We start from the raw sequence: 21,299 nt of genomic DNA, 5'->3' as shown, positions 1-21,299 counted from the left end.
CCTTTGGCACGCGTGCCACCAGTTGCCTTCCCCTGCTATAAGCAAATACTTTTATAACCTTCAATAAGAGTTCCCTCAGGCCTTTTGGGAAAAGTCATTGACTGTCTGTATCCTCTAGTTTGCCAGCTCAGAGGAAAGGAACTCTGTCTTCACTTCCTCCCAGGTCTCCCTCTTCATGCTCGGGATTTTAACTTCAGTTCTGTAATATCATCTGCCTCCCTCCAAAACGTCTAAAAGCTCTGGATATGACACACATGTTGGAAACATGAACTCTTCAGCTTCCTGGTTTAAAATGACTATTCACAGCAAATTGTTTTTAAATATAGCTGCTTTCAACTACCGGAGGGGTGGATTCCAAAGAGGATGGAGCTCGGCTGTTCTCAGTGGTGACAGATGACAGAAAAAGAAGCAATGGTTTCAAGTTGCAGTGGGGGAAGTCTAGGTTGGATATTAGGAAACACTATTTCACTAGGAGGGTGGTGAAGCACTGGAATGCAACCTAGGGAGGTGGTGGAATCTCCTTCCTTAGAGGTTTTTAAGGCCCGGCTTGACAAAGCCCTGGCTGGGATGATTTAGTTGGGAATTGGTCCTGCTTTGAGCAGGGGGTTGGACTAGATGACCTCCTGAGGTCCCTTCCAACCCTGATATTCTATGATTCTAAATCAACCTAACACTGCTAAATTCAACCTAAACTCGTAGTGTAGACCAGGGCTTAGACTCAAGTAGTCTGGCATGCCTGATTAGGAAAATACTTCATGTATATAACAGGCCATATATTTTATATCCTTATCCACATCAAGGACAGAAATGTTTTCCCAATATACTCATTAGTGCTATTTGTAGCTTTCTCTGTGGTCCCTGAATGCAGCATGTCTCTTCTGTTTGGCATGTGGACATGGTGAATGGCTGATGGTGTGTTCTGTCTGGTAATAAGTGCCTGGCACCAGAGGAAGCATCACAAATAACTCCCTGTACCAGGTAGGAGGAGTCTCTGCCATTGAAGTTGACAAAGTGATAGAATTCAACACTTAATATGGACAAAAAGAATATCCACAGTTAAGTAGGAAAAAAACCCCAGAGAGGAGAGTGAACTAACTGCACTGCTAGTCTGCCATTGCCATAGTCCAGGGGTGGCCAAACTTACCGACCCTTCGAGCCGCATACAACAATCTTCAGAAGTTCAAGAGCTGGAGCAAGAGGCACCTGCTGGGGCTCAGGGCTTCAGCCCCACTCCTGCTGAAACCCTGAGACCCACCTCCCTGCTGGGCAGAAGCCCCCACCCCACCACCCTGCTCCAAGGCAGAGGTCCCACGCTGCCCCCCCCCAAGTCTGGTAGGGGGACTCCGTGAGCTGCACTTTCACTGTAAAAGAGCCACATGCGGCTTGTGAGCCACAGTTTGGCCACCCCGGCCATAGTCTCTTCTAAGTCTGTTAGAGTTTGTTGCATCAAAATAACACGCTAACACTGATCTTGTTCTGTGCTAGGGAAATCGTGTGGTGTTCCAAAAGGACCAGAGCATGGCAGAGCTGTTGATACAACAAATGACCGGTTTGGTGCAAGAGTAAACATCATTTGTGATGACGGGTGAGTGTTGGGCAACCGGTGCTGATTAAGTCACAGAGCTTAGTTTGGTGAACAGTGGAAAAATAATAATAGAAATTTCGATCTAATTTAAAAGATTAAGTTGGGAGAAAGCTGGTGCAGCTATGGTATCATGGTGTGCGCTTCAATTTCATCAAGCTGCTGTTGGAAAAAACTACCATAATATGTGATTGGGTTCTGGTTTCATTGGCTTGTGTAGGTACTTTCGGGACATCAGTCATTGAACAGGGAAGCACATGGCATGAACATGGATGTCTTTGTTTTAATTCATATATCATTTTGTTTTTCACTGTGTCACCCATTTAGGTTGTATGTGCAGGCAACAAGGGTTAAATTCCCTGTGCTGGGATCAGGATGATTGGGAGCCATGCCCACACCTTGAATACTGCATGCAGATGTGGTCGCCCCATCTCTAAAAAAATATATTAGAATTGGAAAAGGTTCAGAAAAGGGCAACAAAAAATGATTAGGGGGTATAGAACGGCTTCCATATGAGGAGTATTTTTTCATGCAACACACTGTCAACCTCTGGAACTCCTTGCCAGAGGGTGTTGTGAAGGCCAATACTATAACGGAGTTCAAAAGGGAGCTAGATAGATTCATGGAAGATGGGTCCATCAATGGCTATTAGTGAGGATGGGCAGGGATGGTGTCCCTAGCCTCTGTTTGCCAGAAGCTGGGATTGGGTGACAGAGCATGGATCACTTGATGATAACCTGTCTGTTCATTCCCTTTGGAGAACCTGCCATTGGTCTCTGTCAGAGGACAGGATCCTGGGCTCAGTGGACCTTTGGTCTGCCCAGTATGGCCGTTCTTACGTTCTTCTCAGGTGATGTAATAAAAACTAGCTGTTATCAGATATCAAATCACTTTACAAAGGAGGGCAGTATTGTTTACCCCATTTTACAGATGGGGAAACTGAAGCACAGAGGGGAAATGACTTCCCAAGGTCACCCACAGGCCAGAGGCAGAAATGAGAATGGAATCCAAGTTTCCTGAGTCCCAGTCCAGTGGTTTTTCCTCTAGGCAATACTGCAGCTGAGTTGCACCCACAAGAATGTCCAAGCTGTTGTTTCAGAGACGTAGGTGTGTTAGCTTGTATCAGAAAAAACAACAAAGTCCGTGTAGCACCTTAGAGACTAACACATTTATTTCGGCATAAGCTTTCGTAGGCTAATGATGATGATGAAGTGGGTTTTAGCCCATGAAAGCTTATGCTGAAATAAATGTGTTAGTCTCTAAGGTGCCACAAGGACTCCTCGTTGTCCAAGCTATTGTTGTGATACTTCACATTTTCCTATGTAGAAGTGTACAGAAGCTGCACACCTTGGAATTGTGTCCACCAACAAAAGCTTTGGGTTTCAATGGGCTGATTGGGTTTGGACATTGAGATGTTCAGGTTTTGAAAGAGTGGCAGCAGTGGGACAGCCCTTGCGCAGCTGTCTTCTCTCCCGGTTGTTGCTGTCAGCACAAGTGGCCTTTGGGTGTAATGTTCTAAGTTGGAAGAAAAGCGGTAGCCACCTGGCCACACATGATGTTCATGTCTATCCTTGTTGGCCCCAGCCGTTTCAGCAGACCAGTGAAAGAACCTGCAGAGACCAGCTTTACTAGGTGCACCTCTCATCTGTTTCTCTAAACCTCTTTGCCCAATAAACAAGGCCACGACCTTTAGCCTGTAGTGTGAAAGGACGTAGCGAAGGCTAAGTGACTGCATTGCCACTATGCAGAACTTCCTGTGCAAGAATTAGCTAGAGGTCCAGCTAAGTGGGTCTTGGGTGTGGACTGTTGCCAACTCTTTGGTAGAAGAGCAGACTTAAAATAGGAAGAGGAATGATGGCACTAAGCAGGCTGAGCTACTGACTTCCAGAGTGACAGAGACACCCCTTTTAGTATTTTGCTCCCCATTTATCTGGGCCAATAATCAAAGGTGTAGAATGCCAAGAGCACACATCCCAAGCACCGTTCTGCAGATTGGAATGAGGAAGATGTGGCGCAGTCTCCATTCTGCAAAGCCAAATGTCTTTCACATGCGAACACTCGGAGAAGATTAACAGTCTGGAAAATTACTAATGTCCTTAGTATTTTTCAAATAATGGAACTTCTTTAGGGACTTCTTCCACCTTCTGCGGATGTAAGAAATAAGCATTAAAAATGTGGATAAGAGAGACTTACTTGTTTCCCTTTGCTAAGGTTCAACAAAGATATTGCCCAGAAATTCCCAAGCATCTAGCTAGTATAGATTTTAAGGGGAAGGATTTCACCTGCTAACATGGTCTCTGCAATCTTATACCCACCTATTTGCTTGTTCTACATTGGCTTTAACCACTCAGCATTCCTTGGTCCTAGGATTCATGTTGGTACTTACAGCAGGAATGACCCTACAGGGTCACTTACTGGCAGAAAGAACCCCTTTTCCAAAGTTCTGGACTATTGCAGGAGCAACTGGAGAGTTAAGTAAGAAACTTTTTCTCTTTTCTTTAGGTTCAGATTACGTGGGCGGCCTTTCATCCAATGTATGCTGAAGGGAGATCAAGTTGAATGGAGTCAGCTTCCAACTTGTGAAGGTCAGGGTATTTTTATGGCTTTAAGAAGAACTCCTGATTGGAGCAGTTGCAGAGTAACTGTTACAGACCTTTCATGTGTGTTTTATATTCACTCAATTTAGATTGTCAATCATATAGATATTTTTGAATTATATATGCATGAATAGCCTTATTGTACATGCTGCGTAACCAAGTATTTAGATTTGGCAAATTCTTTCATTTAGGCTAAGTGGGTGAGACTTAGATCTGCCATATTAGAGATCTCTTCCTAGCTTGTGTAATTTACATTCAGGAAGGATGGGTTGTTCAGTGATAACTTGGTGTGGCGGTCCACGCCCCCAAGGGTATGAGCGGTGTGGACTATCCGCCACCGTCCATAAAATAGCCCTTTAGCTCAGGGCAGTGTGGCCTAGTGGCCAGAGTCCAAGGTGTCCCCTTTAATGCAGGGAAACGTGGCCTAATGGCTGGAGTCTATAATACGGCCCTTGGCTACAGGGCAGTGGGGCCTACCAGCTAGAGTCCATAAAGCCTCCCTTGGTGGAGGGTAGCGTGGCCTAGCGGCCAGAGTCTTTATCATTGGGATGTGACAGCCCCGGTAGCAACACGCTGAGTTTCCCCGGGGCGGAGGGAGGGGGAAGGTACCACTCTGTCACCCTCCCAGGGTCACTTCTGTTGGGGTCTCCCAGGAGTCATCGGGTCCTTGGTACTCTGCGGATCTGGTCGTCTCCCGGGTCTCCTCCAATCGCCAGGGTGCAGGCGGGCCGTGGACGGCGTCCCTTCCCGGTGCAGTCAGCGGCTGTGGCTGGCCCTCCGCAGGAGCTCCCCCAGCAGGTCCTTCTCCTACAGATTACAGCCCAGAATGAGCTGGTCTCCCTCCCTTTATACTCCTGTAGCACCTGGAGCATGCCCAGTCTTCCCAGGGAAGCAGGACTTCCGCTGCCAGTCCCTGGGGCTTAACTCTGTCCGGGTTAAGGCGGGGTGGTCTGACCCCGCCACACTTGGGTTTTGAAGGGCACAGGATTGTTAACACCAGTCAGTAGAAATAAGGAAAGTTGAACTCATCATCTCCTGATTCCCAACACGGTGCACCTTCTCCTAGGCCAAAGGATATGTTGATGTGAGGGATGGAGATGCACAGTTCTGAGTTGCACATGGCAACACCTTGCAGTGAATGCTCAGTGAGAACAGCATGTTCAGGGGTTTTAGAAGTCCCTGTAGGAAGTTTTGATGAGTAAAACTGAAGGGAAATGACAGATTTTGGCAATTTGTAACTCATGGTGGCAGCAAGAGACACCACATTGAGCCTTTCACATCTGAGTGGCCAGCTGGTGATGGGAGACTGATGTAATGTTCATAACTGCTTTTTCCTCTTCTTTTAGCCTTAGTCATAATTACCCAGGACAAACCCACGACTGTCCCTCCCAAAGGAACAGAAGTAGCTGGTACTTCCTCAGGTAAATTGGAAAAACTTTGATTTGCTAAAAGTCTAGAATTTTGGGTTCAAATTTCCACTTGAATAAAAATGAAATGTACAGTGTGAAAGTCATTTAATTTCTATAATTCCGCTATTCACAGATGCAAATANTTCTTTTAGCCTTAGTCATAATTACCCAGGACAAACCCACGACTGTCCCTCCCAAAGGAACAGAAGTAGCTGGTACTTCCTCAGGTAAATTGGAAAAACTTTGATTTGCTAAAAGTCTAGAATTTTGGGTTCAAATTTCCACTTGAATAAAAATGAAATGTACAGTGTGAAAGTCATTTAATTTCTATAATTCCGCTATTCACAGATGCAAATATGATGATGCTCACTTAGTGCTTACCTAAAAACTTGACAGAGAGCTCGTTGTTCATATGCACACTCCATGCTCTCCTGGTTTTCCTACCTCTCTCCTTGTTCCTGCACCATCTCTTTTGGTTATCAAAGCCTTTTGGTGGGTCCTTCTCCCCCTTCCACTTTCCAAAGGATTCCCATAGAGCTCTGACCTCGGCCCATTCCTCTGATTCCTCTCAAAAGGAGAGTGACGTGGCCAATAACGTGGGCTTTATGTAACTTCTGGGCTTTTTAAAAAGAAAAAAGAAGTCTATGTGAAACTCATGTCCCGTCCTCCACCTCCATGTGTCATTGAGGTTTGACACTTGGGCCTAAGGTACTGTAGCACAGAGCTCTATCAAGTTAAAGAAGTAATTGTAATAGGTGGCAGCAGGAGTAAATTGTTATATGGACCAACCACTAGAGGAGGATGCAGAACACACTAAAACAATGGATTATATATGCTTGAATAACCTCATTGTACAAACTGCGTAGCCAACTATTTAGATTTGGCAAATTCTTTTGGTTAGGTCAAGTGGATGAGACTTGGTTCTGCAATATTAGAGATCTGGGTTCTCTTCCTAGCTTGTGTAACTTTCATTCAGGGAGGATGGATTGTTCAGTGATAACTAGGATTTTGAAGGGCACAGGGGTGTTAACACCAGTCAGTAGAAATAATGAGTTGAACTCATCATCTCCTGGTTCCCAGCATGGTGATCCTTCTCCTAGGCCAGGGATCGGCAACCTTTCAGAAGCGGTGTGCCGAATCTTCATTTATTCACTTTAATTTAAGGTTTCACATGCCAGTAATACATTTTAATGTTTTTTAGAAGGTCTCTCTCTCTGTAAGTGTATATATTATAGAACTAAAGTATTGTTGTATTGTAAAATAAACAAGGTTTTCAAAATGTTTAAGAAGCTTCATTTAAAATTAAATTAAAATGTTGATCTTACGCCACCAGCCCACTCAGCCTGCTGCTGGTCTGGGGTTCTGTTCACCTAGGCCGGCAGCGGGCTGAGCGGGGCCTGCGGCCGGGACCCCGGCTGCAAGGGTCCAGCAGCCAGATCCCCAGACCGGCAGTGGGCTGTGCAAGGCCAGTGGCCGGGACCCCAGACCGGCACTGGGCTGAGCGGCTCAGCCTGGTGCCGCTCAGTGGTTCCATCCGCCGACTCCTGCCAGCCAGGATCCCGGCTGCGGGACCCACTCAACCCGCTGCTGGTCTGGTGTCCCGGCCCTGCCCACATACAGTGGGTACCTACCTTCTCCCTGGTTCTGGCCCATTCTCTTCCTCTCTCTCTGCACTGAGCTGAGGGTGGGAGTGCACTGAGCACAGGGCTGGGGGTGAAGGGTCTGGGGAGGAGCTAGAATGGCTCAGGGTTGGGGCAGGAGGTTTGGGTGTGGAGCGCTTACCTGGGCAACTCCCATTTGGTGTGAGGGGTGCAGGTGGGAATGTGGGGGGGGCGGTGCAGGAGCTCCTGTTTGGTGCTTGGGGGGGGTGCAAGAGTGAGGATGTGGGGGGTGCATGGGGTGTGGGGGGGCCTGGATATGTGTGGGGGTGCCAGTCAGGGTCTTGGGGGGGGGGCTGAAGTAGTCAAGCAGAGGGCTGGATGTGTGTGAGGGGTGTACAGGGCTCAGGGCAGGGGCCTGTGTGTGTGTGTGGGGTCGTGGGGTACTCACGCAGGGGGCTGGAGGGGATATGCCCCTATTTCACCCCCCCCCAAGGCCCTGCCCCCGCTTCTTCTCTGCCTCCGCCGGGAGCAGCGAGCACCGTGACTCCACTCCTCTCCGACCCCCTCCCTCACAAGGGCCATCAGCTGATTGGCCGGCAGGGAGGGACGGAGAGGAGGAGGGGCAGGAACCCAGCACACTGTGGGAAGAGGCAGGGGAGCCGGCAGGACCATGCTTCTGCCCCTTGCCCCGGGGGGGAGGGGGGGAGGCGGAGAAGATCGGGCCGGGACAGGCAGGATTTTTAATGGCACGGCAGGCAGCAGCATGCCATTAAAAATCGGCTTGAATGCCGTCTTTGGCACGCGTGCCATAGGTTGCCGACCCCTGTCCTAGGCCAAAGCATATTTTGATGTGAGGGATGGAGATGCATAGGTCTGAGTTGCACACGGCAACACATTGCAGAGAATGCTCAGTGAGAACAGCATGTTCCTACCCTCTAGGAAGTTTTGACGAGTAAAACTGAAAGGAAATGACAGATTTTGGCAGTTTGTAAATCATGGTGGCAGCAAGAGACACCACATTGAGCCTTTCACATCCCTGCTGCAAACCACGGAATTGTTAGAGCTCTTAAAAAAAAAAAAGAGAGAGAGAGAGAATTTTTATAAAGGGAAGTGGTAGGCAGCTCAATGTAGGGGTTGCTTTGGGCTTCCCCTAGAATATCTGAATGGGATCCTAGCAGCAGTCTGCAGGGGTCGCCCAACTGATAGTACAGGGGCTCTCACTGTGACAACGTGTAAGTGGGATAAGTCTGTCTTCTCTCTAAAGATGCAGATTCCTAAACATTAGTTTGGCAAGCTCCTGGCTCTGAGTGGCCAGCTGGTGATGGGAGACTGATGTAATGTTCATAACGGCTTTTTTCCTCTTCTTTTTGCCTTAGACATAATTACCCAGGACGAACCCATAACTGTCCCCCCCAAAGGAGCAGAAGTAGCTGGTACTTCCTCAGGTAAATTGGAAGAACTTGGATTTGCTAAAAGCCTAGAGTTTTGGATTCAAATTTCCACTTGAATAAAAATGAAATGTGCAGTGTGAAGATGATTTTAATTTCTATAATTCTGCTATTCACAGATACGAATATGATGATGCTCACTTAGTGTTTGCCTACAAACTTGACAGAGAGCTTGTTGTTCATTTGCACACTCTATGCTCTCCTGGTTTTCCTGCCTCTCTCATTGTTTCTGCACCATTTCTTTTGGAGGGTCCTTCTCCCCCTTCCACTTTCCAAAGGATTCCCACAGTTCTCTGACCTTGGCTCTTTCCTCTGATTCCTCTCAAAAGGAGAGTGACGTGGCCAATACTGTGGGTAAGGAATATTATTGTACGGGCTGATTGATGGCAGCTCTAATGAGAGTGATGGGGGCAGGGACCTCCTTTTTGTTGTGTGGTTCTACAGCACTTAGCACAGTGGGGCCCTGAGTCATGACATCGCTATTGCAACACAACTGATAATACTGGCTGCAGTAGTGAGTGGCTACTCTATCGCTCTATGGCATCCAAGTACTGATCATTTCAGTGGCACAAACTCTGTTTCTTAGGTGTAGATTTTACAGGGACAAAGACCGTTAGTCTCCAAATCCATCTGGTTATCCCAAGGATGAGAATTGAGGAGTAGATAATTTACAGCTGAGAGAATTAGCTCTTGGAATGACGATAGGGGTAATGCACCTAATGCGTGTGGATCTTCTGCTTTGTGCAGACTTGACGGTATACCCCACAGAGGGAAAATTAGATACAATGATGTGGGTAAAACACGGGGAGGGAGTTGACTCTAGCACTTTATCCTCAGTGCTTTCACTGGCATTCTTGAGGGGGTTCTTCAAATGTTTTTGGGAGAGAATATGAGCAGTTGTGGAGGCAGGGAATGGAACTGGGCTTGTGGAAAGCAAATATAGCAATGAGTAAAGATTGTCCCTCAGTAATTGAGAATTTAGGATCGGTTGCCCCTTAGACAATACAATACAGAACATCGGGAAGTATTTCAGTTACTTTCCCGACTTTGCTTCTCATTGGCACTTGTCCTCATGCCTGTCTTACAGTGTCCATGCATCGCATGAGAAATATGAAAGTCAGCTGTCTCAGAGATTAGCTTTCCACCAGCTCTTTTCACTTGTTTCTAAACCCAGACATGTTTCATGTACTCTTCTATAGATTGCTCCCTTGGTCTCCTTTGCCCAGTACGCCACCTTCTTTCATGTCACTCTGTATGGTTGCAACAGTCTCTCTGAACCTGTGCTGCGTTAGATCATAAGTCTTGTGAGGTGGAGGAATGTCCTGTTTTGCACAATGTACTTACCTTGCGTTACCAGACATGCTCAGGGTCAGGGATACATAGTAAATGATGTAACATTTGAATGTACTGCAGTTTTGTATCAAGCCTATTCAGTGAACTAGCTTCAAGGCTGTAATGAAAACAAGTACATCCAAATTGTCCCCAATAAAATCATTTGTGGCTTCTCAAAAAGGAGTATTCTGTTACAACAGATGACTGAATATCCTTCATAGTTAACTTTTCCCCTTCCTTGTCTATCTCTGTTGCTAGGCATTGTGATTCTCCTCCAAGGTTGAGTTTTGCTGAGCTGCTTGGGGTAGTGAACAATTCCTATCCTGTTGGGACCCAACTGAAATACTCCTGTCGCCCAGGATACGTTTTGAGCTCTAAAAAGTTGGCCAAGGAGATCTCTGCATTACAGAGATTACATTACAATACTTTACACTAGGATCTATGCTGTTGTCTACGGCATTCTCAGGATCTTTACATTTCTATTACTCCCTCCATCCCTCCTGCTACACACACACACATCCAATAATATAGAGTTGTTAATCACTGGAGAGTGTGTTACAATTCAAGTGTGTAGTTACTAATTAGTGAGAGATTGCAGTGTGCTCAGCTCTATGTAAAAGGAGGGCTGGTTCCTGCCCAATGTGTTTCTAATCTATGTGCCAGAACCTTATGTTGCTCAAAACCTCATCACTGTTGCTTAGTACTGTCAGTTTCTGTAGAATTGACTAGGATGTGAGGGTGCACAGCATGCTCAGGCCCGAGGCAGATACATGTAACACACTGGATGATGGTTCAGACTCAAAGGAGCAAGCATACTTGAGAGGATAAGTCCTTCTCTTCTGCAACATAACCATGTTCCCTCTGTTTTGTTTTACAGAAAAGCAAAGCACTTCTGATGTGTGTAAGATGGTTCTGGAGAGCAGAGAGTTCACAGAGTGTGGTGTGCCTCTGGAGAAACTGAGAACTCTGCTGGAAATGCGGAAACTGTATCTGGAGATTGAGAAACTGAAGCAGGAGCTAAAGTCACAATGACTAGCTGAGACCTGTGATCCATATTGTGATAAACTGTCTCCCCTTTGGATGCAGTTCATATAATTACAGTACAGAAAGGATGATTCTTACTGATTTCATAGAACTTGCTAATATAGCTAATAACTCAGAATAGGCAGTAAATCAGGGATCAGATTTCCATCTTGGGTGCTTTTTTTAGAATTTTTTGTTCTTTCCCCTTGAATTTCACAAATTTGCGTTTCCACTTGATGATAAACTAGGGATTTCAGGTCCTTATACAGGTTTTAGGGGTTATAGTGAAGGATTGAGGTGAGATTTGGTTTTCCTTAGGTAAGTTAACCAAGTAGCATGGAAGCAAATTCTCAGTTGATATGAGCTTTAGCTCCTATGCCAAAGGAAACTCAAGACGAACTTCAGCTTTGTAGACATCCCACAATTACTGCTTACATTTAACTTTAATGCACCAAAACGTACACATTCGAAGTGGTGAATGGGTATTTAAATGCCCGATTTCCATACACCTTAAGAGCAGTGATGTTAATCAATTCCTGCACCACTCTAAAAATGTGTAGGGGCTGAAAAAAGCCTATTCTCTGCCTTGTCTGCTCAATTACGAAGTCAGCTGGATGCTTCCTTTTAGGGACACTCAGCCGTGCCAAACTGAACAGGGCTCTTTTTGAAATCTGCTGTCACCCGTGGCACTTCTATAGCTGTACTCAGCCACACATTCATTAGGAGTAGATGATACAATCTCAAGTGTAGAGAAGCAACCGTCTGAGCCATTTCCCCAATAAACAATAGGGGTGTTCTCTAACCTACACCTTTGTGATCAAGTAATTATTCCTGCCCTGCAGGGCTACAATAAAATGGAATTGTAATAACTGCTGATTGTCTTTGTTTTTATAACTTTGTCCCTTTGGCTGTAAGGCAGGGAGATGCCCAGCGTGTTTAAAGGATCATTTCACTGAGAGCGAAGAACTAATTCCTCCTCCTCCTCCTCCAGCCCAGTGATTAGTCTGAGCGAGCCCATGGAGACTGATCCTTCCCCTCGCACCTAGAGTGGTTCAGGTTGAATTGAACTGGCAAAGTGGTGGAAGGGAAACTTGCCCTGTGGAATAAGGGGGACATGCCAGTTTTGAGGATTTTTACCACTGTTGATGGACCCAGAGGGATCACGGATTCAGCTACATTCCTGGAGTAACAGGAGGGATTAATTTGGCCAATAGGATAAGGAGAAAAGATGGCTGGTAAATGCTTCTGTCTCAGAAATCATTGCTGCAGTGGAGGCTTTGCTCAGGAAGGGATAGCATAGCGCTGCTCTGAGAATAACGTCACTTGTGACTGTCCCTATGCCAGAAATGTAACAGTGCTGCAGTCTCCTCCAGTGAGAACCCTTAGCTGTATAAAGCCAGGAGCAGCGAATGGAAAAAGAACAGCAGCAGAGAAATAACCTGCAGACTCAGCCTTTGTAGGTGGGGGAATCTTCTGTCTCCTCGGACCTGGGAGCACTACTGAGCTCAGAGTGGGGCAGGGGTGACTTGCTGTTGGGAGAGCTAGTGGTGTCAGGGAGCAGGAAGCAATTTAAATCCACCCTGGGGATCCTTAGGAGCGCAGCCCAGAAGTTACTGACTCAGCACATCCAAGCTGCATCTCTGGCTGTTAGCTGTTCTCTGGGGGGTTCTGGCTGCTTGTCTCACCTGTCCTCTGCAGCATCCCATCGCAACACGTCCGCACACCCAGGCAGTCTCTCTAATTGCAGAGTGAGGTGAATTTGACCCACAGCCTCTGACTTCTCATCACGGCTGCTTTCCTGGGCTATCCTGGATGAAGGTAGGCAATGTGATTTTTTTTTTTATGTGCCCATCTAAATTTGGTAGTCTCTAAGGTGCCACAGTACTCCTGTTCTTTTTGCGGATACATACCTGGTCTACCCTGGGGGGGGGATCAATTTAAGATACGCAACTTCAGCTACCTTAATAGTTTATGGCAGGGTAGGCTGCCTGTTGGCTGTGTGTGTGTTTTCTTTCAGTGTGCTGTCCCAGCTCTGTGCAGCTAGGGGACACAGCAGACCTCCATCGAATTGCCCAATAAAACCACAGCCCCGTTTCAGTAGCAAAGGCACCTAGCCAGGTTTACTGTTGACAAAGCATGGTCCTCGCGCCCCTGATCAATGTCTTCAGTTACACTAGCACATATATGCCTATAACAACAGACCAGCTCACTGCATGGCAGGACTTAAATAGGCAGCAGATTTAAAACAAACAAAAGGAAGTATTTTTTCACACAATGCACAGTCAACCTGTGGAACTCATTGCCAGAATATGTTGATTCAAAAAAACTAGATAAGTTCATGGAGGATAGGTCTATCAATGGCTATTAGCCAGGATGGATAGGGATGGTGTCCCTAGCCTCTGTTTGTTTGCTAGAAGCTGGGACTGGGAGACAGGGTATAGATCACTTGATGATTACCTGTTTTGTTCATTCCCCCTGGGGCACCTGGCATTGCTCATTGTTGGAAGACAGGACAGTGGGCTAGATGGACCTTTGGTCTGATCCCATATGGCTATTCTTATGACTTTCTGTTCCCTCCTCGGCCAGACAAAGACACTCCCTCTGAGACCATTCTTTATACACTGATAGAAACATATTACGTATTGCCTCTCTGACATGGTTAGTTAGCACCCTTTACCTGATACGTGCTGGTTCAAACAAACACCTCTTTCCATCAGTGTCATCCTAACCTTATCTCTTTATCTGTTTAACAGAGGTGAACATGTTCCTTTTATCTTTGGGGAGTGCGTTTGTAGCGTACTTGATATGGGGTGTTCTGGTACCACCCTTCTGGAATGTGTTTCTGTGAGTGTCCTGTCATTTCTTAGGAATGTGTGTGATTTTGCAATACCAGCCCTGTTCTTTCAGGTTCTGTGAGCTTGCAAGCGACATTGTTCTCCCACTACGAGAAAGGGACCAAGTGACCTTCTCCGTTGGATCATATGAACTGGAACCATAAACTCCCTAAACGTTAAATCTCACCAAATGAGGGTCCATCCATCCTCATCATCATATCCACTCATTATAATCCACACCCGAACATAGCCACTTTATGAACTTCATACCCTCATATCTCAATGTCTGTACTTTGACCCATCATCCTTTACCCCCCAATCGGGGATATTGCAGATTATGTATTCCTCATGCCACTTTATCTTAAACCAAACTTTGCACCCTCTATAATCTGTATGTTATTCCCTGATAACCAGAAACTTCTATGCTCAAACTCTGTTCACTATTTTTTTTAGCATCATCTTAATAAAAATTTTAAATCTGTTCTTAACAGGGCCAGATCACATTTGCTAACTTTGTTTTTGTATCAGCAGGGCCTGACTACTACTTTAGTTCAGGCCTCTGGGCTCTGATACCAGGCCTCATGTTTCAGGCTCTCCCTTCCTACTACACCTGTGATGGCCTGTGAGCTTCCTATACTGTGAACACAGGGCCAGATTCTCAGCTGATGTAAATAGGCACAGCTCTAACTGCACTAGGGTGAGGCCAATTTATATCGGCCGTGAATTTAGGCGACACTCTTTGCACTGTAGTTTCCGTCTCCTCCCAAATTCAGACGTCGGCGTCTTCACATTAGGTAGGAACCTTCTTTGCACTTCCCCTCCTGTTTTTCATCGTGCGTAAAAATCCCAATTCTTTTGGCACTTCTCTGGACAAGTCTTGGTTTTGGTATGTCAGTTCTGTTGTTGCTTTTGTGTTTTGCTGGAGATGGGAGACCAAGTCTCCACCTCTGTTCATCATAACAGACAAATTCAGCTTCAAAGTGGTGCTTTTAGGACTATGGGGTTCACTTTGTCAGTAGGTGCACTTGCTCTGATGGAGGAAATGATCTGCATGTTCACCAGTGTGGCGATGCTGTCGTGCTGGAAGGTGTTGGCGCTGCTTAAGTGGGTCTTTGTCTATAAATCAATCACAGATCTGGTTAAAACGTATGTGTGGTAAAAGCTTTTTTTCAGGCTAAATGGTAGGAACAATGAAATGCTCCTTTTATATAGTGAGGTAGCTGGAAACAACAGAAACTACCGCCCAAGGCAATGGGCCACATTGCAAGGCCAGATCAAATAAAAATGTAACCTCAGGAAATTAAGAAGGGTTTCCCCTGGGAATGGTTGCTAATGCAGGGGAAGGGGACTGTGTTTAGTAAACTGTATGTGTTAGAGGCTGAAAGGGCTGTGATAAGGAGCTGAGACACCGAGCATCTTGGGCAGAGGACACCCTGGAGAGGCAGACTTGGAAATAATGAGAAACATCCTTCTGTTTGTACTGTGTTCAGGGGAAAAGCATTTGGTGTACGTTCTTTGTAAACAGGACTTCACCAAAGACTATATCCAAATCCTATCAGTTTCTTCTCCTCAAGTTAAACACCTTGCAAGACTAGTGGCTCAGGCTAAGGAATAAAACTGTATTCACACACTCAGTGACAAGCGACATCAGGCTGAGCAACTCTGAGTATTTCAGGCAACCCAAATAGCATCTCTAATGTATGAGTACTAAGTAACTCAAGTCTTCAGTATCTTTTTAACAAGAGTTTGAAATGTGCTTCAACTGGCACAAAACGTGGCAAAATGCTGTTTCTGCTCAGAGCAGGAGAGGCTCGATAGAATTTCACTCCGGCTGCTTAAGCAACAACTGGCTTTTACTTTTTGTTGGCTAGTCAATTTAGTGCTGCTTAAAGGGAGGGAAAAATAGCACTGAGCAGAGGCACGTACAGGCAGGCACAGTGCAATCTTCCCCCACACAGCTTTGTCAGCACCTTCAATCCCCTGCTGTTCCTGGCAGGAGCTCCTGCGGGGCTGTGTCAGCGCTCCTTAATTCTATCTACAACACACTCTTCTATTTAACAGTAAATCCCTCTTTCCACTCCCTGTTTTACCCAAAGAATGGGATTCTTACCAGCACTCTCTCCTCTTTAATCCAGGGCCTCTTCTCTGGAGAAACTACCAGCCATGCTGATGTTTGTAGTGTTGTGATGGATTGCATAAATGGGGACTGGGATGAAACACACGAGATTTTGGGGGGGGGGGTAGGGGGGGTGGGTTGGCTTTAGAACCCAGATTTCCACAAAAAAGTAAGGAAAATGCTCCAGTCCACTGCCCCTGAGTTCCTTGAGTACTTAATACATATTAATTGTACAAGTGAGGTGGTTTGATCTGTAGTTTGTGGTTATAGCCAACAGATTAACATGCACAAGGTGTTGCTCCAGTGTGATCCATGTGTGTTAAATGGATGTAGTCCTTGGTGTATAATACCGTCTCCCCGAGGATGGAAATCAGCAGGGGGTTGAGAACTATTTCCTCAGAAGCCTCTAGGGCTGGCTTCAAAGATTCCAAAAGGGCTCTACAGTGTCACTAGCAGCTTCTCTGGTGAGTTTCCACTGTCCGTCTCCCTACTTGTTTTAGCAACACAGACCTGTTGCCATAACTAGCCCAACGGTTATCATTGCTGTTCATGGTTTGGCTTATACCTCCCAGGACCAACTTAGAATTGGGAAATCACGTGAAATGCATCTAATTTTAAATGAAGACAATTTCACTTGCATGTATCAAAGATGTTCTCAGCTTGGTTGTCGCTGGCTAACTTGCCAAGTCAGATGTGGCTCTCCTGCATTTGTATAAAAATACATCTTGCTCACAGATTCCTTAGTATCTAATGTTACTTGTGTCCTCTGTACCTTTCTGAATAGCACTCAGATTTCATCTTGGAGATTGTTGATTATTGGGAAAATGTATGCACCCATTACTTGATGGACGCATGCAACAGTTAGCAATCAATATTAGTCACAATTATTTTATTGCATTCTCCGATACTAAAGAGCTCGTCAGATCTCACCAACTACACAGTGTTGGATCTGGGTTATTACTTGGATAGGGGACCTGGAAAAATCATTTGCTGCAAGAAATAATGCTAGTGCTCTTCCCTCTGGATGTGGCCCATGAATCTTGCATGGTGCTAGATTTCAGATGAGAGGTAAAGCCAAGATCTTCACTGCTAGTGGCCATTTGTGCAAGACTAAAAGCATTAAATCTGGTGTCTTCAGTCCCTGCCCTAAACTTATTATGTAAACTTGCTCTGTGCTGTTTAACGGGAATCACTTTGCTTCCCAGAGATGGCTGCTCTGGGCTGGGGGTTCAGGGCAAAATTATTCTTACATGTCTAGTTTGTGTAATCACTTTGGATCCACTTGGATGAAAGACTCTGTATGATGGTAAAATTAAGTCACTCAAGAACAATTCGCAGGCTTGGACCTCGATATAAATTTCAGCAGACAAATCAGAATGCAATTTGTTAGTCTGGAACACCAGCTGTCACCTCCAAGCTATGTAGAGTTAACCCTTCGCTCTCCCTTTCAAAGCGTGATCCTTCCAACCAAGGTTTGCTCTGGCAACCGCTTTTTTTAAAATTCCTTGCACTTGTTTTTTCTCTACACAAAAGCCTCAAAGTTCAAGTGTTAGCTTAGTCAGTGCTTGCATGACACTTTTTATTATTCCCGTTTTCTACAGAACGTGGGTAGGTTTAAATGAAGGAACTTAGGAACTCTCTCTATAAGCAACCTCCTTTCATCACCGTGACTTTCTGTGTAGGAGCCCAAGGACAGCCAACCTCTTGTGTGCCAATTATTACTCTCTGCCAGGCTAAGCTAGTGAGTCTGCTTCATTAACCTGCTGGGGAGTCCTTGATCAAAGTACTAGCTCCTGCCAAATGCCTAGCTCTGAACTCCTTCTGCTGAAGTCATAGGTATTTTTGCTATTGACTTCAATGGGTACAAGGTCAGACTTATTTCTCTGGTAAACAAAGCACTTAAGGTGCCAAACTGAGCTGTATTTTTAACAAGTTGAGTAGGCTGCTACATGTTCTCCCATGGTTGTCAGGGGGAGTTACATTTAGCCCCTGTGGACCATGCTGCAAATGTCCCATCATTTGTGTCTTTGTTTACATTTCCTCTGAGTTAAACTAGATGGCTACATAGTTATTTGTTGCTTGTTTTTCCATCGAAGAGGGAACTTTCTTTTACACTGATGAATCTCTCGCTAGTCCAAGGGCTGAATGTGGTACACAGAATGGTTGTTTAACCAGACTGATCACTTTTAATTGTGCCACCTTTGATCTATTAGGTTCTAACCAGGGTTGTACCAAAGTGTTCAAAATTACCTGGGCAGTCTGACACTTAAAACAAATAAACAAATGTGCTGCCAAACACCATTGTTTATCAACGCTTATCCCTCTGTGTAATGTCTAAGGGGCACCGTTATGCACATTGAAGTATTTTTATTTTTAAAAATTTGATACTTTGGGAATATCTAACTACAAACAGAAGAGGCTAATGGGAAGCTAAGTGGCTTCTGAAGAGGACAAGTGAGAAGCTGGACATGAAATAAGGCTAAATTCACAGTAGAAATAAGGTGTAAATATTTAACTGAAGGTAAATAACCAGTGGACCAATCTACTTATCGATGTGTCAGATTTTTCATCACCTAACTTTTTAAAAAAATCAAGACTGGACATCTTTCTAAAGAGATGCTGTAGCTCCACTAGAAGTTATGCACTTGATGCAAAAGTCTTGGATGAGGCTCTATAGCGTTTAGAGTGGTAGACATGTTAGTCCTTATCAGCAAAAACAACAAGGAGTCCTTGTGGCACCTTACAGGCTAACAAATTTATTTGGGCGTAAGCTTTCGTGGGCTAAAACCCACTTCATCAGATGCATGGAGTGAAAAATACAGTAAGCAGTGTGTGTGTGTATATATATACAGCACATGAAAAGATGGGAGTTGCCTTACCAAGTCAGCAGGGGGTGGGGTGTCAGTGCTAACAAGGCCAATGCAATCAAGGTGGAAGTGGCCTATTCTTAACAGTTGACAAGAAGGGGTGAATATCAAGAGAGGGAAAATTACATTTTGTAGTGACCCATCCACTCCCAGTCTTTATTCAATGATGGGCAAACACCCCAAGCCACTCGTCTCTCCCTGTCCATCTCCCTCTTTGTACCTGAGAAGACCGGAAGAAACAGCTGCTGGACATGAGGGAGGTGTCCTGATGGGAAAAGTTCAGTCTGTAATGGGGTAAGGACTTCACTTTTGATTCAAGTACACTTTAAGTTCAGCACCAAGAAGCTTTTTATCTTTATTTTTCATGTAACCATTTCTAACTTTCATGCATCATTACTTGTACTTCCTTAAAATCTATCTGCAGTTTAAATAAACCTGTTTTTATTCTTTAATTGAAACTAATCCAGTCTGATTAAGTTAAATCATCTGGGTAACTCAATTTGAGGTGGCAAATTGAGTTATTGTTCCCTTAAAGCAAGGGTCGGCAAACATTTTGGCCTGAGGGCCACGTTGGGGAATAGAAATTGTACGGCGGGCCATGAAAGCTCACAAAATTGGGGTTGGGGTGAGGGCTGTGGTTGGGGGTGTGGACACTGGGGTGGGGCTGGAGATGACAGGTTTGGGGTGAAGGAGGGTGCTCTGTCCTGGGATCGAGGGGGTTGGAGAGCGGAAGGAGGAGCAGGGCTGGGACAGGGGGTTGGGGTGTGGGGAGAGGTTCAGGGGTGCAGGCTCGGAGTAGCGCTTATCTCAAATGTCTCCTGAAAGCATGGGCATGTCCCTCCCTGGCTCCTACTTGGAAGCAGAGCCAGGTGGCTCTGCACGCTGCCCCATCTGCAGTCACCGCCCGTACAGCTCCCATTGGAGCCCCGGAGGGGATCATTGGAGCATGTAGGAGCCATTGCGTGGCTTCTGGGAGCTGCGTAATGCACCCCCTGACCCAGCACCCTGGCTGGAGCACTGGAGCGGTGCAATCTCCAGACCCTGCTCCCCAACGGGAGCTTGGGGGCCATGTTAAAACAGCTCATGGGCCATAGTTTGCCCACCCCTGCCTTAAAGGGAGAACAGAGCTATCTCAGGACAGCCCGGAACATTTTGGGGGGTGGGGAGGGAGTGGGAGTGTCTTGGGATTACTTGGGAAATCTGGGAGTGGGAGTGTCTTGGATTTACCCTGAAGAAGTAACCAAGGCTGATAAAAGGCAGAGAGTAACCCAAGTGTGGCTGGCAGGCAGGGCTGTCCTTAGGATTTATGGGACCCTATAAAGTATTATTAAACTGGTGCCCTTATGCCCGATGGCAGCCTGGGCTTGCAGCCTGGGGGAGGGAGAAAGGGACGAGGCAGCAAAGTATACCAAGCCACCTGCCCGGCTTCACGGTGGCAGAGAGTCTCAGTTCCCCGCAGAGACCCCCGTAGCCTCTCCCTCACGCAGAATGTGCGGCATGGACAGCCCCTGCCTAAGGAGACTGCAGGGTATGTGGGAGACGAACTGCTCTTACCTGCTGTTATGGGCTGTGGGTGAAGCAGCTCCTTGGGGAGGTTTGCTCCCCAGCCCACCTGTAGCCCCGCCCATACTCCACCCCGGCTCTGCCCCAGGCCCTGCCCCTACTCTGCCCAGGCCCCGCCCTCTCCCCACTGTCTCCCTCCCGCTCCCTGATCACCCCCTTCCAGCCAAATTCCTGAACCCAAATGAAGCAAATGACATTTTAAAAAAACCCCACTCTTCTGTGATTTCTTTTCCACTGCAAGCCAGAAGATGAAGACTGGACATGCAGAAGGTACCTAATTCAAAGCACTAGACTTATTTAAAAACAATGGGTTTTATATCTTTTGAAAGAAACAGCTCCGCCCAGCTGTAGGAAGCCCGCTCCCGGCAGCAGCGCCGGGGAAGGCTGTTGCACTCAGGGATACAGACGGGAAGGGAAACCCGTGGAGGGTTTTAAATGTTTCAATTTTACACCCTAATGAACAAAAACAAATGATGGTTAGATCTGGTGGGTGACTCCACGAGCAGCTGCCCCTCCGTATAATGTGCCCACGGCTGCAGCCACAAAGACACACGTGCAGCGGGGCGAGCCGGCCCCCTCTATGTATGTGCCTGGGCAGGTCCCCCTGCCTCCTAGGACACAGGCTCGATGCTGATCACTGGGGTGAACCAATAACTCGGGGCCCAGCGCAGCCTCTTCTCCCCTCCCCCGACCCCAGCACTGGCTCCCCGGACAGCGCCTGGGTGCAAAGCAGTGACACGCCCCGCCCCTTTTGAGCGCGCCCCGCCCCCACCTCTCCTGGCCACGCCCCCTGCTCCCCGCCCTCTTCCCTCGCTGTCCCCGAGCTCCGGCCCCCGACGGTGCCGGCAGAGCCGGAGCGAGCGGTCGCGCCCCTGAGACTCCGCTGCCGGCCCCGCCATGGTCTCGGCTCCGCGCTGCCCGCCCGGC

The 21,299-nt window shown here is 46.6% G+C and overlaps 1 protein-coding gene across 1 annotated transcript in view; it reads left to right on the top strand.

The window, feature by feature from the left end:
* Positions 1-21,299, top strand: part of LOC117875743 (sushi, von Willebrand factor type A, EGF and pentraxin domain-containing protein 1-like) — a 243,151-nt gene that overhangs the window by 102,444 nt on the left and 119,408 nt on the right. The window contains exons 9-10 of the mRNA XM_034767083.1: positions 5,532-5,600; positions 5,747-5,815. Coding sequence (XP_034622974.1) covers positions 5,532-5,600; positions 5,747-5,815 — 138 coding nt within the window. The remainder of the gene's footprint in view (positions 1-5,531; positions 5,601-5,746; positions 5,816-21,299) is intronic.

The sequence above is a fragment of the Trachemys scripta genome, chromosome 4 (assembly GCF_013100865.1).
Source record: "Trachemys scripta elegans isolate TJP31775 chromosome 4, CAS_Tse_1.0, whole genome shotgun sequence".
Taxonomy (NCBI): Eukaryota; Metazoa; Chordata; order Testudines; family Emydidae; genus Trachemys; species Trachemys scripta.
Note: the sequence above shows the minus strand (reverse complement) of the source record. Positions and strands in the feature narration are given on the sequence as shown.